At 37.8% G+C, this 27,791-nt stretch overlaps 2 protein-coding genes across 4 annotated transcripts in view; one reads left to right on the forward strand and one right to left on the reverse strand.

Moving 5' to 3' along the window:
• The window catches only part of LOC106876533 (uncharacterized), a 151,811-nt gene extending 149,322 nt beyond the window's left edge, over positions 1-2,489 (forward strand). For both annotated transcript variants that reach the window (XM_014925136.3, XM_014925120.3), the window contains exon 10: positions 91-2,489. In XM_014925136.3, the coding sequence (XP_014780622.1) occupies positions 91-353 (263 nt within the window). In that variant the 3' untranslated portion in view covers positions 354-2,489. The remainder of the gene's footprint in view (positions 1-90) is intronic.
• Positions 2,485-20,588, reverse strand: LOC106876493 (peptide chain release factor 1-like, mitochondrial). 2 transcript variants are annotated; one of them, XM_089352201.1, is made up of 9 exons: positions 20,539-20,588; positions 18,099-18,307; positions 17,100-17,742; positions 16,129-16,217; positions 15,343-15,526; positions 12,906-13,069; positions 9,598-9,715; positions 8,454-8,529; positions 2,485-5,718 (listed from the first exon to the last, which is right to left on the reverse strand). In XM_089352201.1, exons 3-9 carry the CDS (start codon positions 17,560-17,562, stop codon positions 5,439-5,441), a joined length of 1,374 nt encoding a protein of 457 aa, XP_089208327.1. In that variant the 5' UTR covers positions 17,563-17,742; positions 18,099-18,307; positions 20,539-20,588; the 3' UTR covers positions 2,485-5,438. The 2 variants fall into 2 exon arrangements, with proteins under 2 accessions (XP_089208327.1, XP_014780545.1); XM_014925059.3 differs by lacking the exon at positions 18,099-18,307.
• Positions 20,589-27,791: the final 7,203 nt, after the last annotated feature.

Genomic DNA, 27,791 nt, shown 5'->3' on the forward strand with positions numbered 1-27,791 from the left:
AAGAGTCACTGTTCCTAAAAAAAATTATTTCACCGTCTCAAATTTTCTAAATTCTTATGATTTCAACAATATATACATCTTCTTTTTCAGTTATTGTAGTGTCTGTGGCAGTTGCATGTTTCTTGATATTTGGTGGGATTGTTGGTGTTTTGATGGCAGTTCATGCAAAAAGGAAGAAAGGAATGGAAGAACCAGTTAATAACAGATCACAAAGTAATATCATCACCAGACCAAATTTTGTAATTCAACCCCATCTACCACCATACGACAGATATGAAAATAGCTCAGCCCCTCCCCCACCACCGTATGATGAAATAATGGCTGCAGATTACAGAGCATCAAATCGCTTCTGAATACTCTTCAAATGAGTGTTCAAATAATGATTAATTATTTTTTTTAAAGAACTGACTAAATAACATTTTGGTGAAATCAGTAATATAATACTGAAGTGGGGTGGGTAAAAAGAAGGAAAATATGGTATCTGTAAGCTTCACTTGGGGAAATCCATCATACCTTTTGTAAATGTATTGCTTGTAGACATATCATTTCACATTCACATCATTCCAAAGCAATTCCATTTTGTGGTGAACTAGTTTTTACATATTGTAGAAACCTAAGAGTTTATGCATGCCATTTACACCTTGGATTTTTATTCAAACTTCATAGATTGATGAAAAACATAAAACATACAAGGAATGGACAGGTCCTCTTCTATTTACATTACCTTCCCACAAAATTTGTGAACTCATCATCATTATCATTATCATTATACTTCTCTGGTAATAGATTCTCCTTTTGCAGAAAGCTATACAATCCGCCTGTCATGAGGCCAGTTTATAATTAGTAGAGTAATAGTAATCCTGTAATAAACCTAGAATTACTGATCCCCGCTTCCTTTTCTCATCCATGTTGTTGTTCCATTTTCTATACTGTTAGTTAAAAATGGTTGTATATAACTGCATGCTTGAGACATTTTTAAGCCAAAATTTCTGATCATCTGGTTACAAATTTTTATAACCAGTTTGCATCACTGTTATGTTTAAATTCTTTGCTCCAAATATCAGATCAGAAGTTCCTTACTCCTTCAGCATCTGGCACGTTAGTTCCATAAGGTTCAACAGTTGCTAAAAATTTTCTTTTATTATTCCTGAAGAACCTGTTCTGCTGATATTGATTTATTCTTTGTTGGAGTTGATATTATCAACTTATCCCTTCCATTAGAATTGCTGGCCTTAGGTCAAAATGGCATATACATACATATATATTTATGATGGACTTCCCCATCAAAGAAGATATATGAGCATTCAGCTTTTTGCTGAACGAAGTGCAAAAATGATTTGTTTATAGTAATCAAATGCTCATACCGCACATTAACTCACTCTCTCCATCAAATTAACGTAGTCTGAACAGGTGCACAGTATGCCATGCATCAGGTGTCGAAGTGATTGCAGAGCAATGTGAGATGAAGTGTTTTGCTCAAGAAAACAATGCTAAACCAGTCTAGAAATTGAAATCATAATCATAATCGTTAGATTGTGAGTGAAACACCCTAACCACCAGGCCATGAACCCTCATATATATATATATATATATATATATATATATATATGTATATATATATAAAGAAATATATACACACACACCCAATGAGTGTTTGTTGTACACACACAGAGGTTTCAGAACTGGATTCAGTAAGGTTATATCTTTCCCATTTCATATTCTTTATATTCATTTTTCATTTGAGAATTCAAATGCAGTTACACATGTCCATTATTAAAATTTAATTATCTTGGTCTTATTTTGTTATAAACCTTGGGTTTAGGATTTAGCATTACAATTTATGATTTGAGTTAATATTAAAGTTAGAAGCGCCCATGGGTTGGACGATTTGACTGAGGACTGGTGAATCAGATGGCTACACCAGGCTCCAATCTGATTTGGCAGAGTTTCTACAGCTGGATGCCCTTCCTAACACCAACCACTCCGAGAGTGTAGTGGGTGCTTTTACATGTCACCGGCACGAGGCCAGTCAAGAGGTACTGGCAACAGCCACGCTCGAAATGGTGTATTTTACGTGCCACCTGCACAGGAGCCAGTCCAGCGGTACTGGCAACAAACTCACTCGAATGTCTTTTCATGTGCCAGGAAGGCGACGTTGGTAACAATCACGCTCAAATGGTGTTATTTATGTGCCCCCGGCACAGAAGCCAGACAGCTGGTGCTCTGGCAACGATCACGCTCGGACGGTGCTCTTAGTGATTTACTGGTACAGGTGCCATCACGATTTAATGGAATTTATTTTCTGAAAGAAGTAACGAAACTGCATCTCTACTAAGTTGTTATTGTTTTTATGTTCCACTCATAATTTTATAATTTCCTCACAGAGAAGCTTATAAAGTAATTTATTGGTAAACCATTTCCCATTTTTATATGCTTCCTAGAATAAATAAAAATTATTATCATAAAAAAAAAACAAAGGCAAAATAAAACAGGAATTTGTTGATTATTTTTAAGAATAATGCTTTTACATGACAATTAATTTTCAGTGTTTCATTTCTTGCCAGTTTTAAAATTAATTATTGGTTCAGTGACCCTCCCAAGATGCTTCAGAATTTTGTTTTCTACTTTACAGTTTGAAAAATAACAAAATTAATATGATTAATATTTAGGTAGTAAATGAGTAGAATACTTAGTAATGGACAAAATGATTTGCATCATTTGTTCCAACTCTTTATGTTCTGGGTTCAAATAACATTGTGGTCACTTTGTTGTCTTTGTGCCAAAATTAGAATTATTATAGTGATTGTTAGAACTGTGTGTTGGCTGATTCAGCAGAGTATCAGACAGAAAGTCCTTTGCATTCTTTGACATTTTGAGTTCAAATCCTACTGATACCAACTTTGCCTTTCACCTTTCAGGGGTTGATAAAATAAAATATTAATCCTAGGTGTAGGAGTGGCTGTGTGGTAAGTAGCTTGCTTACAAACTACATGGTTCCGGGTTCAGTCCCACTGCATGGCACCTTGGGCAAGTGTCTTCTACTATTGCCTCAGGCCGAACAAAGCCATTTGAGTGGATTTGGTAGACGGAAACTGAAAAGAAGCCCATCGTATATATATGTGTGTGTGTATATATATATATGTATGTGTGTGTATATGTTTGTGTGTCTGTGTTTGTCCCCCACAACATTGCTTGACAACCGATGCTGGTGTGTTTATGTCCCCGTAACTTAGTGGTTCAGCAAACGAGACCGATAGAATAAGTACTAGACTTACAAAGAATAAGTCCTGGGGTCGATTTGCTCGACTAAAGGCGGTGCTCCAGCATGGCCACAGTCAAATGACTGAAACAAGTAAAAGAGTAACCATTGATGTTGATTTAATGGACTTTTGACTTTTCTCCTTCCTCAAGATGTGGGCCTTGTGCCTATCTTAGCAATCATTATTATAATTATGGCTAGGGCACAGATTGGAAGAATCATTAGCTTGTTGGACATGAAACTGAATAGTTTTCTGGCTCTTTACATTCTGAGTTCAAATCCTTTTAAGATCAACTTTATCTTTCATTTTTTTTTTTTTGGTACCAATAAAATAAAGAACCAGTCAAGTAGTGGATACTGATGTAATTGACAAACCTCCTCTCCTCACACTGTACTTAAATTAGAAACAATCATAACTATAACTAGTTGAAAGAGCTGTTAGAGAATGATAGAGAAGTGCAAAGAATTAGTGATGAAGAACAATAGATTAGAGAGTTGGCTACTCAGATAATTAGAAAAAATATTGCAACCAATGTACTAGAAGTGGGAAAAGTACACAATCATTTTTTTTTGTAATGAAATTAGAAGTTGCATTATCAGAGTAAGATATATGTTGTTAAACAAAAGGGTGCAAAAGCTATCCAATAGACTGGGGTGGAAGAAATGTGATGTGTTAATAAAGCCACGATTATGTCTTTGATAGAACATGATAAGTATGTGCTGTTGCCTTCCAGGAAGGTGCATACGGTTTATCTAGCAGCATTTAACCTGACTGTTTGAGAGTACAGGTAGACCAGAGATGGTAGACTTTAGTCCTACCCTAACAATTTGTTATGCCCCTTATCAAAAAACACAGAGAATTGTGAAAAACCATTTTAACAGCTGAAATTTGGTTAACAATGAGAGGAACAGATTGCTTTGATTTGGACGAATTTCTATTTGAGGTTCAGACTAGTTTCTCTCTCTCTTCACATATGTCCATTGCAACTGGAAACAAACAGGACCAATTTCAGTTGTGTTATGCAAAAACGAGACAAATATCAACAATTTTCAGTTCATAACTGAAAAGACATCATATACTGGTTCAATTAATTATGCATTTCCCTTGTAAATTTGTGATTTGCAGCAATGTCATATGGCAAATCCCTTAACCCACTGAGTCATTAGGGCATCACACAAAAGTTAATCTACAAGAAGTGTATCCTGAGAAAATCAGCCTACTGGAAACTACTCTTTGAGTTTTTTTTTCCACAGATGCAGTTTAACAGGATAATAATGTCTGTGGATTTAATAATCCAAACAGATTTACTAAGTTTTTTTTTTTTTTAATGATTTTTAAATTGAATGAGCATGGGATTGCACCTAGAAAGTCACCCTCTGATACACAAGTTGACAATTTGCTTATTAAGTTATTACAGTATTTCTACTGCTTAGAGAGGCATATAATTCCTACTCTGCATTATTTATTTACAATTAAGTGAACTAGACAGTTTGAAGGTTAATGTCTTGGCTAGTACTGATACCATAAGAATCACATAGACACATATTGGATGAGTTTCTTGTATGATTGTCACCAACCAAGTTTCAATCACAAGACATTGTTCAACCCAAGGCCACAGTAAAAGACACTTACCCAAGATGCTATACAATGAAATCATAACCCAAACCCTTGTAGTTGTACAGTAAACTTCTTAAGCACATGGCTATGCATGCATCTAAATGAGTAAAGACCCCCTTCAGTCATGAATGACTATGAGATTGTACCTAGAAAGTTCCCCTCCAAGGCACAAGTCCAGGCAAGGTTGTTTATGGAAGACCAACAATCACTCATGCATACCAGTCTCCCCTCTCAATGCCACCAATGTTATCTTAGGGAAAGGAAAAGGCTGATACAGCTTGGCACCAGTGACGTTGCAACTCATTTCTACAGATGAGTGAACTGGAACAACGTGAAATAGAGTGTTTTGCTCAACAACACAACACACAACTTGGTCTGGAAATTGAAGTCACTACCTCATGATTGTGAGCCTAATGCTCTAACCACTAAGCCATGTGCTTTCAGCATGCACCTAATAATCTAACATAAGGCAAGGATTGAATTTTAATGCATTTATAAAATAACTTACTAATAACATGAATCAAAAATATGATTTCTGATCAAAAAAAGGGATTGTTTTTTTCATGTTTTTTGCATAGATAGCGAAAACTCTTCTAATTTCTGGTGCAAACAGCCCTCTCTTTCTTGATAGAGTAAATTCACTAATAAATTGTCCAAAATTTGTCCATTTGTGAAAAACTGTGATAAATTATGTATGTTATATGAAAGTCGATGGTCAGTTATTCGGTCCTGGTTGAAATTATATGTTCGGATCTTCTCAGATCGACCAGCCATTCCGATTTGTGTTTTACGATTGGATTGGATCTCTTGTTCCTGTTGTTGTAACTGTTTTTGGTATAACCTGCAAGTAACAAATAAAATCAACAAGAGTAAAACAGGATCAGCTAAAGTTTTGAACTCTTAACAAATGCAGTGATATGTTTTTTTCCCCTAAACACATCATCGTTTAACGTCCACTTTCCATGCTAGCATGGGTTGGACGATTTGACTGAGGACTGGTGGAGCCCGAAGGCTACACCAGGCTCCAATCTGATTTGGCAGAGTTTCTACAGCTGGATGCCTTTCCTAAAGCCAACCACTCCGAGAGTGTAGTAGGTGCTTTTACGTGCCACCGGCACGAAGGCCAGTCAGGTGGTACTGGCAACGGCCACACTCAAAATGGTGTATTTTATGTGCCACCCGCACAAGAGCCAGTCCAGGGGCACTGGTAACAATCTCGCTCGAAAGTCCTTACACATGCTGCGGGCACAAGTGCCAGAAAGGCGACGCTGGGCACAGGTGCCATCCCGATTTCGTTTTCGCTTGCCCCAATAAGTCTTCGCAAACTGAGTTTCGTGTCCAATGAAGGAGACGACGTTGGCATGGGTGCCAGTCGTCGAATTTAGTTCGATTTCGATTCACTTGCCTCAACATCATCATCATCATCATCATCATCATCGTTTAACGTCCGCTTTCCATGCTAGCATGGGTTGGACGATTTGACTGAGGACTGGTGAAACCGGATGGCAACACCAGGCTCCAGTCTGATTTGGCAGAGTTTCTACAGCTGGATGCCCTTCCTAACGCCAACCACTCAGAGAGTGTAGTGGGTGCTTTTACGTGTCACCCGCACGAAAACGGCCACGCTCGAAATGGTGTCTTTTATGTGCCACCCGCACAAGCCAGTCCAGGGGCACTGGCAACGATCTCGCTCGAAAATCCTACAGGAGCCAGTCAGGCGGTACTGGCAACGGCCACGCTCAAAATGGTGCATCTCATGTGCCACCCGCACAAGAACCAGTCCAGGGGCACTGGCAACGATCTTACTTGGCTTGCCGGGTCTTCTCACGCACAGCCCATTTCCAAAGGTCTCGGTCCGTAGTCATCGCCTCGGTGAGGCCCAATGTACGAAGGTCTTGCCTCACCACCTCAGCCCAGGTCTTCCTGGGCCTACCTCTTCCACGGGTTCCCTCAACTGTTAGGGTGTGGCACTTTTTCACGCAGCTATCCTCCTCCATTCTCACCACATGTCCATACCAGCGCAATCGTCTCTCTTGCACGCCACAACTGATGCTTCTAATGTTCAGCTTTTCTCTCAAGATACTTACACTCTGACGGGTATTCACATTGACATTACACATCCAACGGAGCATACTGGCTTCATTCCTTGCGAGCTTACGTATGTCCTCAGCAGTTACAGCCCATGTTTCACTGCCATGTAGCATGGTTGTTCGTACGCATGCGTCATACAGTCTGCCTTTTACTCTGAGTGAGAGTCCCTTTGTCGCCAGCAGGGGTAAGAGCTCTCTAAACTTTGCCCAGGCTATTCTTATTCTAGCAGCTACACTTTCAGCGCACCCACCCCCACTACTAACTTGGTCGCCCAGATAGCGGAAGCTATCGACTACCTCTAGTTTTTCACCCTGGAATGAGATAGAAGTTGTTTCCTGTTTGTTTGCAGTCTTTATTGCACCTGAACATCTGCCACAAACAAAAACTAACTTGCTAGTTAACCTGCCTTTGATGTTGCTGCACCTCTTATGTGTCCATAGCTTGCACCGGGTACATCTTATAGAGTTACTACCTACTCCTTTTCTACATACTGAGCAGGGCCATCTACCTGAAGGGGTTTGTGTTTTATCTACCTTCCTACTTATTAGGATTTTGGTTTTAGCTAGGTTGACTCTAAGGCCCTTCAATTCTAGACCTTGCTTCCACACCTGAAACTTCTCCTCTAGTTCTGATAGTGACTCCGCAATTAGGGCAAGGTCATCAGCATAGAGGAGCTCCCAGGGGCAACCTGTCTTGAACTCCTCTGTGATTGCCTGGAGGACTATGGTAAATAATAGGGGGCTGAGGACGGAACCTTGGTGGACCCCTACCTCTACCCGGAATTCATTGCTGTACTCATTTCCAACCCTCACCTTACTGGCCGCATCTCTGTACATGGCTCGCACAGCTCTCACTAGCCATTCTTCTATCCCAAGTTTCCTCATTGACCACCAGATAAGGGATCGGGGGACCCTGTCAAAGGCTTTCTCCATGTCAACGAAAGCCAGGTACAGAGGTTTATCCTTGGCTAGGTATTTCTCTTGCAACTGTCTCACTAGAAATAAGGCATCAGTAGTGCTTTTACCTGGCACGAACCCAAACTGCATCTCATCTAAATTGATTCGCTCCCTAATTAGTTGGGCTATGACCCTCTCTGTAACTTTCATAACCTGATCTAACAGCTTGATGCCTCTGTAATTATTTGTATCTAAAGCGTCCCCTTTACCTTTGTAGCAGTTGACTATGATGCTGCTACACCAGTCATAGGGTATGACTCCTTCGTGTATCACCTGGTTCGTAATACGGGTGACTAGGCTATAGCCAACACTGCCAGATATTTTGAGCATCTCTGCAGTGATTCCTGATGGGCCGGGGGCTTTCCCGGTCTTCATACTCTTAATTGCTTTATCTACCCTGGTACTATCAACTCGGATAGCTGGTCCCTCTATTGGGTCGACATAAGGAATTGAGTAAGGGAGGAGTATTTTATCTTCTGTCAAACACTTAAAGTAAAATGAAATAATTGAAGAATTAATGATCACTTACTTTGTCTGTAATAATTTCATTGCAATTTCTTTATTCTTCATCTGTGACCGCTCCTGTTGGCTTTCTGCTGCCATTCCTGTAGATTAAAGTAAGAAACTAAAGAGTGTATGAAGTTAAAGTACATTATAAAAGGATGCATTTCTATAAGTAGACTAAAATAATAGGGCTAAAATACACCATAATAACAGTATGAAGTACCAGAGTACATTACAAAATGACAGCATGAGAAAAAAATAGTATGCTTATATTACAAAAATTACAGTGTGAACTACTACTACTACTACTACCACAACCACTACTACTACTACTATTATTACTATAGTGGTATATAAGGCTGAAATATGCAGTACAACAGTTCACTAGTACTACAGTACATTACAACCACAGTATCTTAGTACAATATTGTAATGCTTCACATAGGAGAGGAGCATCACTCCATCATAGGAGACTTGTGAGCATTGAAAAGGGAGAGGAGAAATTTCCCCGTTTAACAAAAATCAAGATGGTCCACAAGTTTTTAAACTTGTCCATCACCACAGCAAAGAAAGAAGAATTATATCAACTGGTGATCTATATACATTCAAAACAGCAAAATGTAGCCTTTTGCTTCAGGGCCAGGAAATACTTCAGCTTCAACCAGTTACTAACTGTCTACAAAGCTTAACTGACAAGTGCATTGGAAAAATTACTTCCACATCTTGGGCTGCACCTAAAAGAAAGCCATTTGACTGATTTGGATGGTGTCGTCACCAATACGCCTCAACCTTTGGCCCTGAGATATGATGAGTCTTCACCCTGCATCTACTACAATGGCTTCTATTCACCAGAGCTAGCTGGTCAGGTTCTACCTCCATTCAAGTCTTTTCTCCTCTTATCATGCATATTGCATCTTCACACCAAATACACTCACCACCAATCTTTTCTTTCAAGAGCACAATATCTTATGAAATACCCACCTTTCCTAAACTTTTCTTGCAGTTGATTAAGAAGAAACTCAACCAATCAATTCCACCATATAAACATGAGAAAATGGATGTGTAAATTAATTTTTTAATTTTCCTGTTGTAAAAAAAAAATGTCTTCTTTGCTTAGTCTCAAGAGATTATTATAATATTAATTTGGGAAAGTTAGTGTTGTTATTTACCAGTTGGGACATGAACAATCCGTACAGCACTGTCTGTTGTATTGACATGTTGTCCTCCACTACCGCTAGCACGACATGTTGTTATCTGTAGGTCCTTAGGATTCAAGGCAATATCAATCTGAAAATAAATGAATGATACAAATAACTAATTATACAAACACAAAAACACACAAACATGTAATGTATGGGCAAGCTGTGGACTTATTATACAAAAACCTTGTGGAAACGCCCATACCAATGACCAGGGGGACACCCCTGCCAGACAACGGTGCCAAGTAGAGCTCTTCTCCATCTTAAATTTATTTTACCATTGTGATGCTCAGAATAGGTTTTATAAATGTCAGGGGTCTTGGGTTGCCTTGGAAACAAGGTCACCTTTTAAATGACCTGAGATCCCTTAGTGTAGATGTTGCAGCCATTAATGAATCCAGACTATATGACCCACGGGACCTTATCACCTTTTGCAGTGGGTACGAAATTTTTCTATCTCCATATCAGCTAGGAAGGGGTGGTGGTGGTACTGTGGTACTTTTCCAGAAGGGTCTGGATTTGAAAATAAAGGCAGTCTTCTTGGATCCAGAATGTAAGTTGGTAGTCCTAGATGTGAACAGCAGTGATGGCGGTGTTTTCAGACTGGTGGCTGCCTATGCTCCAACAGAGGCAGGGCAGTCTGATTACTTCAAGCGTCTGGAGGTTTTCCTGGGAATGTCTCAGACTTTGGTATTAGTAGGGGATTGGAACGCTGTCTTAGATGGACGTTTCGGGGTATCTGATAGAAAAGCGGGGTGCAAAAGCCTCAAAAACCTGCTCAGGCATTTTCAGTTGTCTGACATGTACCAACTAGATTACCAGAATGTGCCAGGGTGGCTGTGAACAAACCACATTAGGTCATCTAGATTGTATCTAGATAGGGTATTTTGTAGGCCAACGGACAAAGATAGCATAGGGTGTCCACAATTTCACATGATTGGCTACACAGGCCACAAATTTGTGATCTGTACAGTCAACTTAGATAGGCTTCATAGAGAGGGTCCCAGTTACTGGAAGCTGAACACGTCACTACTGGCGTGTCAAGCTTAGAGAGACCAGATTAGCAAACTAGTTAAGCAGGTGTCGTCGGGGGCAATTGTCAACAACAACTGGTGGTTTGCTCTTAAAAGGGCAATTAGAGTAGAATCAATTAGGTTTAGCAAGGAATTAGTGGTAGAGAGAAATAGAACAGAGGGAGATTTAGTTAGAAAGTTAGATGAGGCGCTTAGGACAAGCATTGCAACCAATGTGTTGGCAGCGAGGTTGGCTCTCAACCAATTTTTCAACGTCAAACATGAAGGCTGCGTTGTCAGAGCTAAGGCATGTTCACTAAGAGGGGAGGGAATGAAAGCATCATGATGGGCCACATGGTGGAGGCGAAAGTGGCAATAAAGCCACCATTTGGTCTTTGGTGGACCAGAGCAGATGTGTGGTGTTCAAGCCGAAACAGATGTGTGCAGCTTTTCAGCGGTACTTTGCTTTACTGTTTGAGATGAATGGTAGGATGGATAACAGGGCAGACTTTGGTGTGTACCTGGACGGACTGCCACAACTCTCGGTGAGTGAGGCAGATTGCTGTGAAAGGCCGATAACAGCCAGCCGTGGAGGGAATGAAGAGTTGCATGAGAGGTAGATCCGCAGGTTTGGATGGTCTGCTCTACGAGCTTTATACTACGATTCCAGACTCACTTGCAGGCCTCTTAGCAAACGTCTACTGCAACTGGCAGCAGAATGGGAGAATTCTCAATTTTGTCTGTTGAGGGGCATTATAGAACATTTCAGGCTCATCACTCTGCTCAATGCAGAGTTGAAGATTTTGGCCAAGAGGTTAGCACTTGTCATGGACAAGCTGGTTGGTGAGGCTCAAACCAACTAGGAATATTCACAATAACCTCCATCATATGTGCTACATCAATCTAAAGCCTTTGATAGGGTTGACCATCAATACTTGCCAGCCAGTTTCAGTCCAGTTTTCCACAGTTCAATCTCTGCTTTGTACAGCAGCATCTGCTCAGTTGTTCGTGTGAATGATCACCTGTTGGAGTCATTCAGCATCTTATGTTCAGTTTGTCAAGTGTGCCCTCTCTCCTCTCTTCTGTATGTACTGACTCTTGAACCATTACTGTGGAAGTTGGAGGCTTTGAGGTGTGTCCCATGTGATCTAGGATGTGGAAGAGGTGTGTCTACCTCTTCCACAGGTTCCTTCCACAGTTAGGGAGTAGCACTTCTTCACACAGCTGTACTCATCCATACGTAACACATGACCACACCAGCGCAGTCATCTCTCTTGCACACTACATTTGATGCTTCCTATGCCCAACTTTTCTCTCAGGGCGCTTACACTCTGTCATGTATACACACTGACATTACACATCCAGCAGATCATACTAGCTTCATTTCTTTCAAGCCCACGCATGTCCTCAGCAGTCATGGCCCATGTTTCATTGCTGTGTAGCATGGAAGTTTGCACACATGCATCAGACAGTCTACCTTTCATCCTGAGCGAGAGGCCCTTAGTTGCCAGCAGAGGTAGGAGCTCCCTGAACTTTGCCCAGGCTATTCTTATTCTAGCTGCTATATTCTCAGAGCAACCACCCCCACTACAGACTTGGTCGCCAAGGTAGCAAAAGCTATTAACTACTTCTAGTTTCTTCCCCTGGCATATGATGGAATCTGTTTTCTGTACATCTTCAGTGTTTATTGCCCCGGTGCATCTGCCACACAAAAGAACTATTTTCCTGGTTGACCTTCTTCGATATTGCCGCATCTTTTATGTGTCCATTTAACCATCCTTTGATATTGCTGCACCTTTTATATATATATCTCATGATCATCCTTTAATGTCTGCTCTCCATGCTGGCATGGGTTGGACGGTTTAACATGGAGCTGTTCAGATTCCACTGTCTGTTGTAACATGGTTTTCACAGATGGATGCCCTTCCTAATGCTAACCACTTAGCAGAGTGTGCTGGGTACTTTTTACATGCTATCGGCATACACACTCACACAATGGGCTTCTTTCAGTTTCTGTCTAACAAATCAACTCATGAGGCTTTGGTCAGCCTGAGGATACAGTAGAATACATTTACTCATGCCATGCAGTGGGACTGAACCTGAAACCATGTGGAAGCAAACTTCTTACCACACAGCCAGAAAAAAAAAAAGACTTCTATCAATATCCTCACCATGCTTCAGCAGCAGCTACTCTTAAACAGATTTTAGACACTATTGATACATTAGACATATAAAGCATATAACAGTGGTATTTTTTTTCCTTACATCTTTTGGTTGAGGCAATACAGCAACTGTCACTGTGCTTGTATGCACACGTCCTCCTCTCTCTGTTTTGGGAATTCGTTGGACCCGATGGACACCTCCTTCAAACTTCATGTAATTGTAAGCATCATCTCCTGATATCATTGCAGTACCTTTACGTATACCACCTGTAGGGAAATAAATTTATAAATTAGGCATGAATAAAAAGTGGAAATTTTAATGTGTGACCTCTTTCAAACCTCTCCCGAGAAGTTTGAAAGATCAGAAAGTTCCAAACATTCATAAATAAATGCCTCAGACACATCTCAAACATTAGATATCCAGAAACTGTGAGCAGAAAGGCCTCTAGATTAAAGCCAAGTAGGAACTCGTTGGTCAACAGATAGCAAAATATTAGTGAAGGTGGACAGGCCATACATTAAGGACACTATGGGGATATTTGGCAAAGCAAGGATTGAAGAAAAAGAAAGCAGGACACCTAAGGATCATTAGGTAGAGATCAGCAGGAGGATGCTGCTGTTTTGGATACAGTGTATCTGAAAATTAAACAGGGTGGTAACAACTGGAATGCCTTTGATGATAGGTTTACATAATCAGGTTTGACCTGAGGCTAAACAACAACTAGCTGGGAGTTCTGCAGAACAGAAGTCTAACAAAGGATTGCAATGATATTTTGAATAGTGTTAGGGTTAAGGTCAGGGTTTAAGTTGAGGTTAGCATTAAGGATAAGGGTTAAATCCATCAACATCCACAAGCCACATTTTTCATTCCATCTTCAATGAATACTATCTTAAGATCTGGAACACGAAAAGAAGCATTTAAGCTTTCTAAACTATAAGCTATTAAACTTACAGATGACCAATAGAAAAAGTAATGTTAAACATAAGACAAAAGATGAAGTTAAAAGTCTGGGAAATAATAATAATTATTTTTAAAAGAAGCACAAGGGGACAAAAACTAGGATGAGGTAGCAAGCAAGGTGGCTACTCTCACCCAGAAATGGGCCCAGAGGAAGTTATCTCTAAAAGGCTGGGCAGAGGTGGCTAACGCATACATCCTCTCTATCAGATACCATCACCTGACCAACATGCCCTGTCCCAGTTCCCATCTGGTTACACTGGAGAGTAAATGCTTTTGCTTTTTGTGGAAGAGATGTGTTCCCATGTTCAGGCTATCCATCAACTGCCAACACCCACTGCATGGTGGACTGGGCATGCCATGGCTGATAATGTGCAAATATGTGCTGAGGTTACATTTCCAGTGTTTCCTTGACAAATGTGGTCACTGTTTGCCAGTGACCACACCTCTTCTCAATACTGCAACCCAACTCAGTTGAGAGGTCTTATTTTGTGAGTTAGTTAGTGGCCTCACTAGTACAAGCACCATGAAAAAGAAACTAGTACACCTGAGAAGTGGTTGGCATTAGGAAAGGTATCCAATCATAGAATCCATGCCAAAGCAAACATTGGAACTAGCTGCAGACCTCTGTTGCTAGCTCCTGCCAAACCATTTAACCCATACCAGTATGGAAAATGGGCGGTAAAGGGTGATTTTTCCATACATGTTTGACAAGACTTATTTACCTTATTTACTAAGGTATTTTTATTCCTCTGATCATCACATGTCGAAGTCAATGAAACTGCTGATCTACACGACATATTGTTTATGGAAGATATAAATATAACATTGCTACTGCCTAAATCTTGTCAATGTGTGGACATGAAAATAAACACACACACATATATACATACATATATATATATATATATATATATATATATATATATATATGTTCAGTCATTCATTTTCATGAATGTCTTTCTATGCTAGCATGGATGAAATGAGTTATATACAACATTGATCTGTTGTTTGATAGCCAGATGTCCTTCTTGTTAGCATTTATTTTTTTCAAAATCTTTATCTTTTATCTATTTCAGTCATTTGACTGGCCATTCTGGAGCACCACCTTGAAGGGTTTTAGTTCGTTTTTTTCTTAACCCTGGTACTTATTTTATCAGTTTATTTGTGCAGAATTGTTAAGTTACAAGGATGTAAGCACACCAACACCGGCTGTCAAGCAGTGGAGGGGGACAAACACAGACATAAAGACACACACACATAAATATATGTATGTGTATATATATATATATATATATATATATAAAGACAGATAGATACATACCTACATACATACATACACATACAACAGGCTTCCACATAGTTTCTGTTTAGCATTGGTCAGCCTGAGGCTATAGTAGAAGACACATGTTGAAGGTGCCATACATTGGGATGGAACCTGTGACCATGTAGTTTTGAATCAGATTTCAAACATTACAGCTATGCTTGCATGTATACACTGCTACAATAATTCACATGAGAAAGTTAGACATTACATAGAAACAGTAGTACGGAATTTGTTGAGTGGAGTTAATCAACCTACCAATATCACTCCGGTCTTCACTAACCAATGAGAAGTCCCATCCTTTATAATGTGCATAGTTGAAGTACAGCTCGATTATCTCTTTGGCAAATAGCTGTGATTCCTGGCCACCGACTCCAGGAGTGACTTCCACAACTACATCAGAAGCTGAACTGCCTGAACTGAAGCTCAACAAGCTTTTTATCTGTAAGAAAACAGAGAGTCACATAAAAACATGTAGACAACAACAGCTATAACAACTTTCAATAGCTTTCTATTTTTATTGTTACGATAACCCTTTACTTAGTGGTGGTGGTGGTGTGTGTATGGTGGGGTATGTGTGTAAGGATGGAGATCTTGCTTCAACCATTGGATTGCAGCCATGCTGGGGTACTGCCTTAAAGAGTTTTGTAAAGCAAAAGGACTCCAGTACTTATTTCTTTCTAAACCTAGTGCACTAAATTATGGGGATGTAAACAAACTAACACAGGTTGTCAAGCAGTGGTGGGGGGACAAGCATAAACACACACATATTTGTATATATACATGTGTGTGTATATGTGTGCGTGTGTATATACATACATGTGTATATGTGTGTGCATGTATATATATATATATATATATATATATTATGCCAGGCTTCTTTCAGTTGCTGTCTACTAAATCCACTCACAAGGCTTTGGTCAGACTGGGTCTTCGGTAGAAGACACTCGCCCAAGGTGCATGCAGTGGGACAGAATCCAAAACCATGTGGTTGGGAAGCAAACTGTAAAAGCTTTAGTACATTGATATGTGTTTGATAGTTACCTCATCATCAAGTTGCTGAATGATTTCATTGTAGTGAGCAGTCTCACTTTTGACTATTGTTTCAAGGTCTTTGTCTTCTGCAGAAGCATCTAAGAGAAGAATATGACAACAGAAATTAGTGGACAAACTAAATCAACCACATTGGCAGGGAGTCTCTTATAATCACATAATATATCAGCAGATATCAAAAAATGAGAAGGGAGAGAAGTATGTTAATTAGTACAGGTAGATGGATACCATACATTATATACAGCTCGTGATAACTAGGATAAGCTGACTTAATATATTAATGGATTGTTACTTGTAACTGAATGCAGGAAAGCTTCCAGTAATTCTGGACATGTACGAACATTTCAACTCAGATCTTGTTTCCATGCTGGTGGAAGAGTATTGTAGAAAGGGTCAAAAGCTAAGAGGCAAGTCTAGAAAGACAGGAAGATGGAGACCATAGATAACAAAACCAAGCAGCTAGAAAAAAGCTAGAAGTCAGGGGAACTTTGCAACGAGAGAGTCAGAAATTAAGAGGTTTGCCAACATTCCACAGAATGAAATGCTGTACATCACAAGACAATGTGTTGGAGATACTCTTCCTGTCACAATCCTTATTTGGTCTTGCAATTTCAAGTAAAGAGTCCATAACTTGGAGCAGATGTTGATTAGGAATGAAAATATCATGTCATTGTTTAGCTCAGATGGTGACAAGTGATGCCATGGAATGTCAACTCTTATAAACACACACACACACACACAATGGCTTCAGTACAGTTTCCAGCTGCTAAATTCACTCATAAGATATTGACCAGCCTAAAACTATAGTAGAAGTGTTGTACAGTGAGATAGAACCTGAAACTACATGGTTGCAAAGCAAATTTCTTAACTTCACAGTCATAAGAGAGAGAGAGAGAGAGAGAGATGAATGAGCAAATAATAGTTGTTTGAATTATACACAAAAGGGGGAAATTCCTGCTTACCAAGTAAAAGTTCTACAAGTTCTTCCCGTTCCTTCTCTTTTGTAAACATGTCCTCAATTTTCGATGCAACAGGCATTAGCTGTTTGTACCTCTCACTTTCATGATGTGTTATCCCTGTCTCTTCATTCGGTGTCAAATATTGCATCTGAAGATCATTGAATTCCTGCAACAAGCTTTTAATGTAAGCAATGTAAACTTTTCTATCGATTTTATTTTTACCTTGTTGAAATGCCAAGTGGCGAACAAAAGTCCATGATGATAACAATGACAATGGTGATGAAGAGGAAGATGGTGATAGAAATGATGACCAGTATTTAAAGTTAAACAATGTTTGTGTTCGAGGATTTAGCTCAAGCCTGAAATAATGGTGCCAATATCTACCAAGAGTGTGAGTATTCAAACATCTGATTTGATGCAATATATAAATGGGTCTGCAAAGTTTCCAGACATTTTGATGAATCATGTTTAAAAATAGGTATCCACTTTGTCATATGCTTATAAGATTTAAGCGTGCTGTGAGAAATCTATGCACAATGGGTGGTCATCCAAACAGTTATCACCTCATCAAGGATCCACTCAAGTAGAAATTACTGAAACTCTGGAATAAAAGCAGCAGCAACAAAGTTTGATAGACTCTGGTGATCTGTAGTGAAGAAAAAGTACAATAGCATGAGTGAAATATATATAATATGTAATGAGATAGGAAACATCCTTAGGTATGCTTTCCGAACAAAGTACTCATCTTTATTTCTTATATGGACTTTATCATGTTATCAAAGGCAGATTAACTACGAAGTTAGTTTTTGTATGTGGCAGATGTTCAGATGCAATAAACACTGTAAACAAACAGGAAACAACTTCTAACTCATTCCAGGAAGAAAAACTAGAGGTAGGCGATAGCTTCCGCTATCTGGGTGACCAAGTTAGTAGTGGGGGTGGGTGCGCTGAAAGTGTAGCTGCTAGAATAAGAATAGCCTGGGCAAAGTTTAGAGCTCTTACCTCTGCTGGCGACAAAGGGACTCTCACTCAGAGTAAAAGGCAGACTGTATGACGCATGTGTACGAACAGCCATGCTACATGGCAGTGAAACATGGGCTGTGACTGCTGAGGACATGCGTAAGCTCGCAAGGAATGAAGCCAGTATTCTCCGCTGGATGTGTAATGTCAATGTGCATACCCGTCAGAGTGTAAGTATCTTGAGAGAAAAGCTGAACATAAGAAGCATCAGTTGTGGTGTGCAAGAGAGACGATTGCGCTGGTTTGGACATGTGGTGAGAATGAATGAGGATAGCTGCGTGAAAAAGTACCACACCCTAACAGTTGAGGGAACCCGTGGAAGAGGTAGGCCCAGGAAGACCTGGGCTGAGGTGGGGAGGCAAGACCTTCGAACATTGGGCCTCACCGAGGCGATGACTACTGACCTAGACCTTTGGAAATGTGCTGTGCGTGAGAAGACCCGGCAAGCCAAGTGAGATCGTTGCCAGTGCCCCTGGACTGGCTCTTGTCCGGGTGGCACATAAGATGTACCATCTTGAGCATGACCGTTGCCAGTACCGCCTGACTGGCCTTTGTAGGGTTTTCGAGCGAGATCGTTGCCAGTGCCCCTGGACTGGCTCTTGTGCGGGTGGCACATAAAAGACACCATTTCGAGCGTGGCCGTTTTCATGCGGGTGACACATAAAAGCACCCACTACACTCTCTGAGTGGTTGGCGTTAGGAAGGGCATCCAGCTGTAGAAACTCTGCCAAATTAGATTGGAGCCTGGTGTTGCCATCCGGTTTCACCAGTCCTCAGTCAAATCGTCCAACCCATGCTGGCATGGAAAGCGGACGTTAAACGATGATGATGATGATGATGAAGACCAGTAGCTTGATATCTTATTAGCAAATAATCACTTGTGAGCTAGGCAGACCAACGTGAGTAGTGTATTTGTCAGCCAAATCAGTAATTACTTCAGAGAAGTAAACTCTTGGCAGCCACATTGAAGTCAGCCCCAACAATTATTGATACATGGGTGCAGGAGTGGTTGTGTGTAAGAAGCCTATTTCCCAACATGGTTTCAGGTTCAGTCCTACTGCCTGGCAGCCTGGGGCAAGTGTCTTCTACTATAGCCTCGGGCAAGACTTGTAAGTAGATTTGGTAAACAGAAACTGGTGTCTTTGTACCTGCATTTGTCCCCACCATCACCACTTGACAACCAGTTTTGGCATGTTTACGTCCCTGTAACATTAGTGGTTTGGCAAAAAGAAACTGATAGAATAAGTACAAGGCTTAAAAAAAAGTCCTACTGTCAATTTGTTCAACTAAAGCCCTTCAAGGTGGTGCTCCAGCATGGCCACAGTCAAATGACTGAAACCAGTAAAAGAATACTCTACAAAGCACAGATGGAGCCCACAACTTAAAACTTCTCTCACATTTGAAGTAGTGCAGTTGCTACTACTACTATTGCACAGACAAACATCCTAGACCACACTCAACTGATTGGCATGAAGTCACTCACTGGTAAACCTTAGCCTCAAGCATATAATTGACTCTCTGCAACTATAATAGTCTTCACGTCTCAAAGTTGGCTGGGTTCATGTCCACTCCATTCAGGTATTCCCGACCCACTAGTCCTCTCACTCATGTGTCCAACATTAGGTCCCATGTTAGTTATTGTGTCTAGTTCTTTCTTAGAATGTTGGCCTTCAGGAATTCCCTCCCTGCCATGTCTTTTTCTTGGCTATTCTCTGTATAACAGTAACAATGTTAACAGTGGGGTGAGGTTTAGCCCAGAGCGAGCAGATCTATGATCAATGATGTTCCAGCCTTGGAAAACATGTCTTTCTATACATACATGATAACCTGCGCGAGTTACAACGAAAACTTTTTTGGTGTATTATATAGAAAGTGACTGTTTTTATGCAATATTCTTTTACATTTGCGTAAGTCAGCGAACTATATTGAAAGGGATATAAAGTTCATGAAACCGAATAAATGCTCAGCAAGAAGGAAATTCTATGTTTTTTTAGGATTCCTTTCGGAGCAGGTTCTTCGTTGGAAAAGAACTGACGCTGTTTAATCCCTGATTATCCTTGCCCCTAACAGACATGCTATCGAAGCTGCTCCACTGCGTGTTTTGTTTTAGGTAGTGACTACATTAACCGATGTGTCTTTCCAGAAGAAGATTTGGCAGCAGTATGTTGTAGGTCGAGCCATCGTGTAAAATGACCCTCATGGGCTCAGGCTCACTGAATATATATATATATATATATATACATATACATTCGAGGTCATAGTTTCTTAATGAGAATAAAAACAGCGGGAATTTTATACACGTACAGCATTAAATAATAATAATAAAAAAATCACATAAGCATGACAGTGCTATTTAATACCAATACTAAGAAGTAGTAAAAACAAAAACAGTCATAATAAAAAAACTAAAAGACAATGTTACCGTCTTAACTTCCCATGCCGAACTTTAATCAGTAAAGGACACCGGATATTAAAGGGGGATAACTCTTAGCAACTAAACCAATAATTTTCTCTTTGACAATAGTTTTTGTTAAATTATTTGCTACCACTTGTTCGCCGCAATTCCAGAAAATCTTACGCAAATGTTGGACGCATTTTTAGCTGATATTACGTTGGTTAAAAAAAAATCTTTATTTTGAATGCTTAGGAATAAATAAATAAAATATTTAAAATGCAGAAATTAGTTCTTATTAATTATCCGGAAAGTTCTCAACTTTTTCTAAGTTATTATATAGATCCGTGGAAAAATTGAAAAAAAAAATAGTGTAGTAGTTAAAGTGCACCGTATATGAAATAAATATGAAGGAAAAAATGCGCGCTGCCAAAGGGGGTGGGGTGGGGAGAGGGCTCGGAAAATTCACACAACCCGATCACTAAATCTCAACGTCCGGTCACAGGAGTGAAACAGAAATCATCTAATACTTCGGCACTATCATGCTATTAGCTGTCAGTAGCCAAATAATCGACAGGCCAGCAATCGACAGGCAGGCAGACAGGCAGACAGATACTTCACTAGCAGTGAGCACTTTCACTTCTGACAGCTAATAGCATGACAGTGCCCACATTTCTGTTTCACTCCTGTGACCGAAATCCGTTATTTCAACTGACCATTGAAACGAACGGTATTATTTGAATCTGTTATTTGATCTGGTTATTGGCACAAGAGTTTAGCGTGGTAGATGACAGTGCGTGTATGTGTGTGTATGGGTATGTATACATAAGTATATATATATATGTATATATATATATGTGTGAGTACATGAACGTGCACGCACATGTTTGTACACATGTATATACGCGCACGCACACACATATGCAAGCCTTCACTAGACTACGATGTTTCATTTACTTTCCTTTTTATTCACTTTCTTCGCTACATATAAATATGTTATTAGGTTTCCTCATATGATGTACTACCTTAGTTCCCTCCCTTCCTCCCCCTTTTTTGAATCAGCAATTAGCTCTCTCTAATTTAACAGAACCACAACATATTTATCTCCCCCTATTTAAATAACTCTGAGTTTAACCTTTAGCATCACGTCATAAACCCCCTCCCTTTATATCTCTATGTAAACAAGCGTTCTAATTCCTAAAGCCCATGGAATAATATCATTGACCCCTTTATATCTCTATGTAAACAAACCTTCTAACGGTCACTGACCATGTAACATCTCTGCTCGTAAGTTACCTCATCATTTCGTTTTTGTCTTGCTATTACATGTTTTATTATGAACTCCCTGAAGAGAAATATATGAGGAACCCCAACAGCTCTTTCTTTGTGAAAGTGCTCTCATTTATTTCGAAACATGTGTAGGAATTAAAGGAACATTTACTGACATGCGTTTTGCTCCATTTATTATTATCCATATCTTCTCAAAATGTATCACTTTAACTTGGTATCTCTACCTGTAAAACGGCTGTGATATCCTGTTTTTTAGTGCAATTTTGCTACCTCTGGTAACTATTAACGTATTTAAATTATCGAAAGTTTTAATAACTGCGATAATATTAATATATACATAGACTAATATATATATATATATATATATATATATATATATATATATATATATGTTACATGTGTGGGTGTATTCATACATACATACATACATACATACATGCATACCGAAGATATCACCCACATCATAAGCAGTTGTCCGAAAATGTCATCACGGTATTATCTACCGATGAGACATGATGTTGTAGATAGGACATTATATAATGAAATATGTCGGAAAGGTAACCCCCGAGGACAAATAAATAAGAACCAGCAGTACTGGTGGAATGTCTCAGTGAAAACCCCAATAAAATGTAAGCATAAGAGACCTGGTATAATGATTTGGGATAGAGAAGAGAAATTGTGTACAGTTGTGGAAATTAGCTGCCCAGCGGTTGTTAACATAAAGCTGAAGATCAGTGAAAAAGAGAACACCTATGCTGAGCTATTGAGAAATCTGAAGTTACTCTATCCAGATTACAAGTTCTGATTTATACCTGTAATTATCGGGGCCCTGAGATATGTAGCACACTGCCAAAATACCAATCTTGAGAAATTAGGCTTCTCAAAGCCAGAAAGAAAAAAGCTGATTCGAAGACTACAAATTCAATCAATCACTGGAACTGTAAAAATCTGTAAAACTTTCCAGAAGTTTATCATTGAAGTATATATGAGCATGTCTAGATATGCAACTATATACATGAGAATACATACATAAAACAAAGCATACAAATCTTCACATATACATACAAAAATACCCTATTGTTGATGTTGAAATTCCAATGAAGGAGCCTTGGATCTAGGTTAGAAACCAGCTCTTTCTCTATTGACAAGAAATCTTGAGATAAAACTGAATAATGACATATATGTTTGTGTGAGTGTATTAAATTTTTACAATGATGTCGATAGTGACTTCGAAGTTTCGATTTGCTCACCTTCAGTAAACATGTACGCTGCTAAAAGTATTGAGTAATCCTTCAGTTTGATGCTAAATTTCTTTTTATATATAACTGGACATAAAAAAACAACATTATATGTATGTATGTATGTATGTATGTATGTATGTATGTAACCAGTAGCGCCCAAGGGCAACCTGACGTGGAAATACCTAGGTTGGTGTCCATGCGCGCGGTTGGCCCACTGGGAGTGGGAGGCCCTTCTGTTGTTGTCACAACATTTCTCTAGGAAAGGGAAACTCTGAGAGAAAACCTGCCACACTGACAATATTCGATGATGTGGAATAGTTCTTCTTTTCGAGTTTATATTGTCCATGTTCAGAGAGTGGGATTGGATCTGTGCAAATATTTTCCCTACTATATAAAATTATAATGAACAGGCATCACTTGGAAAAGTAAGACTTGTCACAAAAATGGCTGGCCGTTGCCTTCAAAAACAATCATTGAAATTAACGTAGATCTTTGGCTAGACTGAAGAGTCATGTACGAACATTGCATACGTAGGGCTTTCGACCAGGCGAGGGCAATACTCGAATACGAGTTTTTCAAACGTCATGTATGTATTCGTGTATGTATGTGTGAGTGTGTGTACGTACGTACGTACACGTACGTGTATCTGTTCATATATATACCTACGTATATATATGAACACCTTTAGTCATCCGTTGATTTTTCTTTTCTCTTTTTTTCTTGATCTAATTAAATATTTTTTGTCTTTTTTTCGTTCTTTGTTTGCCGGTACATATAGTAGTTATTGTAATATTAATTTCATACAACACAACAATGAAAACAATTGGGGGGAAAAACAAATAGCGATGCATTTTTAAAAATCCACTGGTATCAATGCGGAAAGCTTACTTGAGAAATTAATCACCAAACAATGACTAACATAATCAAAAGATAAACCGAAGAAGAACATTTCCAAGTGAGAAAAGATCTAAAGGAAGCAAAAAGTTTCCGAAATGGAAAAAAAAGGGGCAGTGAAAAATGATGTTATTAATTATCGATGTGCAACTGTTAGAGAGGTTACAAATTCTATGGATATGTTATATATGTATTGCTCAATAACAGTATTTAAAGACTTTGGATATGGACAGTCTTGCAAGAAAGAAGCTTATGATTTCAAAGGCTAATAAGACCAAACAGTTTAAGGGGGCCTAGAGAATTAGCTCTGCTACAAGCATGACAGTTTTGGTCTTCAATACTATGCCAATTTCTCAGTTCGAAACACATGTATGGGTGGCACAAATAAATAGATAAATAAATAATTAAAATAAAATAAATAATAAATAAAACAAAAGATTGAAACACAGAGAAGTCGATGTGACAGCATGGAGGGCTGCTTGAGAGATAAACAAACCAGAGCTCATTTTTGTTGGAAATGTAAATGCATCGAAATACTGCGAAAAACTCCAAAAAGAATGATGTATTACCAATCTATTCCAATGTAAGAATCTTTAAGAAGACCACTCTTTTTCAAGATAAGGGACACTCATATCATACAAGAAAGGTACCATACAACTGGAAAATAAACTCTGAATCGATTCTCAGAAATGGGTGGTCTAAGCCTCAGTCCAATGGAACAAGTATAAGAGAACCTTGATAGAAAGTTGCAATCACGATTGTAGAAAATTACATCATTTTCATAGTTGAAAGTTGTATTCACCAAATAGAGTAGATAAATATGGACAATCCAATCAAATCCCTACTTAATCGGGTGAAAGTCGTAATATTAGTTAAAGGATGACCAAAGTACTGAGTCATACTTCCACTAATTTTGGATAGCTTTTCATTAAGTTATTTATTGCAAGTTAAATTAACGCTGCGTTTTACTACCATGGCAATAAAGTTATTGTAGACCGATGTAAGCACGCTCGCGCACACACACACATATATAGAGATATATGTATATATTTTATGTATATAGACGCACATATACATGTTTACACATATGTATACATATATGCATATATATATATATATATATATATATATATATATATATATATATATATATATATATTAAAATATAATTAACATTCAGTTGAATTAGGTACTTGAATTGAGGCACCAAGCCAGTTCGGTATAGTCCACGCAGCTCGAAGTTAGGTGAACAAAATGCAAATAAGTAACAAGGATATCCAGGTATCAATGTATTACGGCCGTTACAAGCGGCTCCATTTAATCGATCAATGAAAACTTTACATCAATTTGAAAGAAACCACTCTCCCCAGAAGTAGATGACCCTACAGATTTCCAACATAAAAGATAAACCATTTTTTGCAAATTTATATCAGTACTAGAAACCAAAATAATTACATTGTCTCCTTATGTTATATTTGTGGCAGAATGAATTTAGAGAATGATGGATATCTTACTAAGTCTACTATAATTTAGCTACTCTGTAAATTTATAATTATAATTAACTATAATTATAATACAGGGCACCTACCTGCTAGAAAGAAGAGCTAAATCCTCCAGTAAACCACCGAGTTACACTGAAAATACATCGGGTTAATTATTGAAATTTTCTGCTGATAATAATAAGAAAAATATTTATATAAATATTCATTTGAATATTTACGCCTCATATGTGTGTGTAGATGTGTTTGTCAGACAGGGAGATATATATATATATATATATATATATATATATATATATATATATATATATATATATATATATATATATATATATATATATATATATATATATATATATGTGTATATATATATATATATATATATATATATATATATATATATATATGTGTATATATATATATATATATATATATATATATATATATATATGTATATATGTATATATATATATATATATATATATATATATATATATATATGTATATATATATATATATATATATATGTATGTATATATATATATATATATATATATGTATATATATATATATATATATATATATGTATATATATATATATATATATATGTATATATATATATATATATATATATGTATATATATATATATATATATATATATATATATATATATATATATATATATATATATGTATATATATATATATATATATATATATATATATGTATATATATATATATATGTATATATATATATATATATATATATGTATATATATATATATATATATATATATATATATATATATATATATATATATATATATGTATATATATATATATATATATATATATATATATGTATATATATATATATATATATATATATATATATATATATATATATATATATATATATGTATATATATATATATATATATATATATATATATATATATGTATATATATATATATATATATATATATATATATATATGTATATGTATATATATATATATATGTATATGTATATATATATATATATATATATGTATATATATATATATATATATATATATATATGTGTATATATATATATATATATATATATATATATATATATATATAGAAAGAGAGAGAGAGAGAGAGAGAGAGAGAGAGAGAGAGTGAAGGCGGCGAGCTGGCAGAAACGTTAGCGCGCTGGGTGAAATGCTTAGCGGTATTTCGCCTGCCGTTACGTTCTGAGTTCAAATTCTCGCCGAGGTCGACTTTGAATTTCATCCTTTCGGGGTCGATAAATAAACTACCAGCTACGCACTGGAGTCGATGTAATCGATTTAATCCCTTTGTCTGTCCTTGTTTGTCCGCTCTATGTTTAGCAATAAAGAAATATATAAATCATTTGCATATTCAAGTTTTGCGGCGATGGTGAATGTTTTACGGTTTATGTTTTTTCTGCGTATGTGTATTTATTTGTATTTACGTCTATCCGCGTATGCATGTGCGTATAGACTACGTTTTGTATATCCGAGTATGTGTGTGTGCGTTTGGAGATGTATATATGAGCGTAGTGATGCGTGCATGGGTGTATACGTAGACATATATACGCATATATGTGTGTTTATATATGTACACGCGTGTGAGTATGTATATAGATATATATGCATACATGTGTGTGTGTGTACAGGTATGTTGTGTGTATATGTGTGCATATGCGGATTCATTCATTCTTTTGTTGTCTATATATATATATATATATAGAGAGAGAGAGAGAGGGGGGGGGGAGACACACACAATGTATTATGCGCGTGCTTTCGTAGGTGAGAGCTATACTAACTATTAAATGTAAAATTTGAGCTGATAGAAACGTTAGCACGCCGGGCGAAATGATTAACAGTATTTCGTCTGTCTTTACGTTCTAAGTTCAAATTCCGCCGAGGTCGACTTTGCCTTTCATTCTTTCGGGGTCGATTAAATTAAGTACCGGTTGCGTACCTGAGTCGATGTAATCGACTGACCCCCTCCCCCAAAATTTCAGGCCTTATGCCTAGAGCAGGGGTTTTCAAACTTTTTGACTTGCGGACCCCTTTATATTTCAGGCTTTATCTTAGGGACCCCTTATAAACGCTTATGAAATTTATACATAAATATTTGCTTAAAATAACATATTTTTACATCTATTTATTTAACAGTATTTAACAAATAGGTTTGTCAATTAAAAGATTTCAATTAAAAAAACATATATAAAATCAAATTGTCCATAAAAAGTATTTGCTGTCCACGGACCTCCTGTGGTCCGCGGACCAGTTTGAAAACCCCTGGCCTAGAGGAGATAAGTAGTTTACAGTTTAGGCCAC

This window comes from Octopus bimaculoides, chromosome 5 (genome assembly GCF_046866305.1).
Source record: "Octopus bimaculoides isolate indiv1 chromosome 5, ASM4686630v1, whole genome shotgun sequence".
NCBI lineage: Eukaryota > Metazoa > Mollusca > Cephalopoda > Octopoda > Octopodidae > Octopus > Octopus bimaculoides.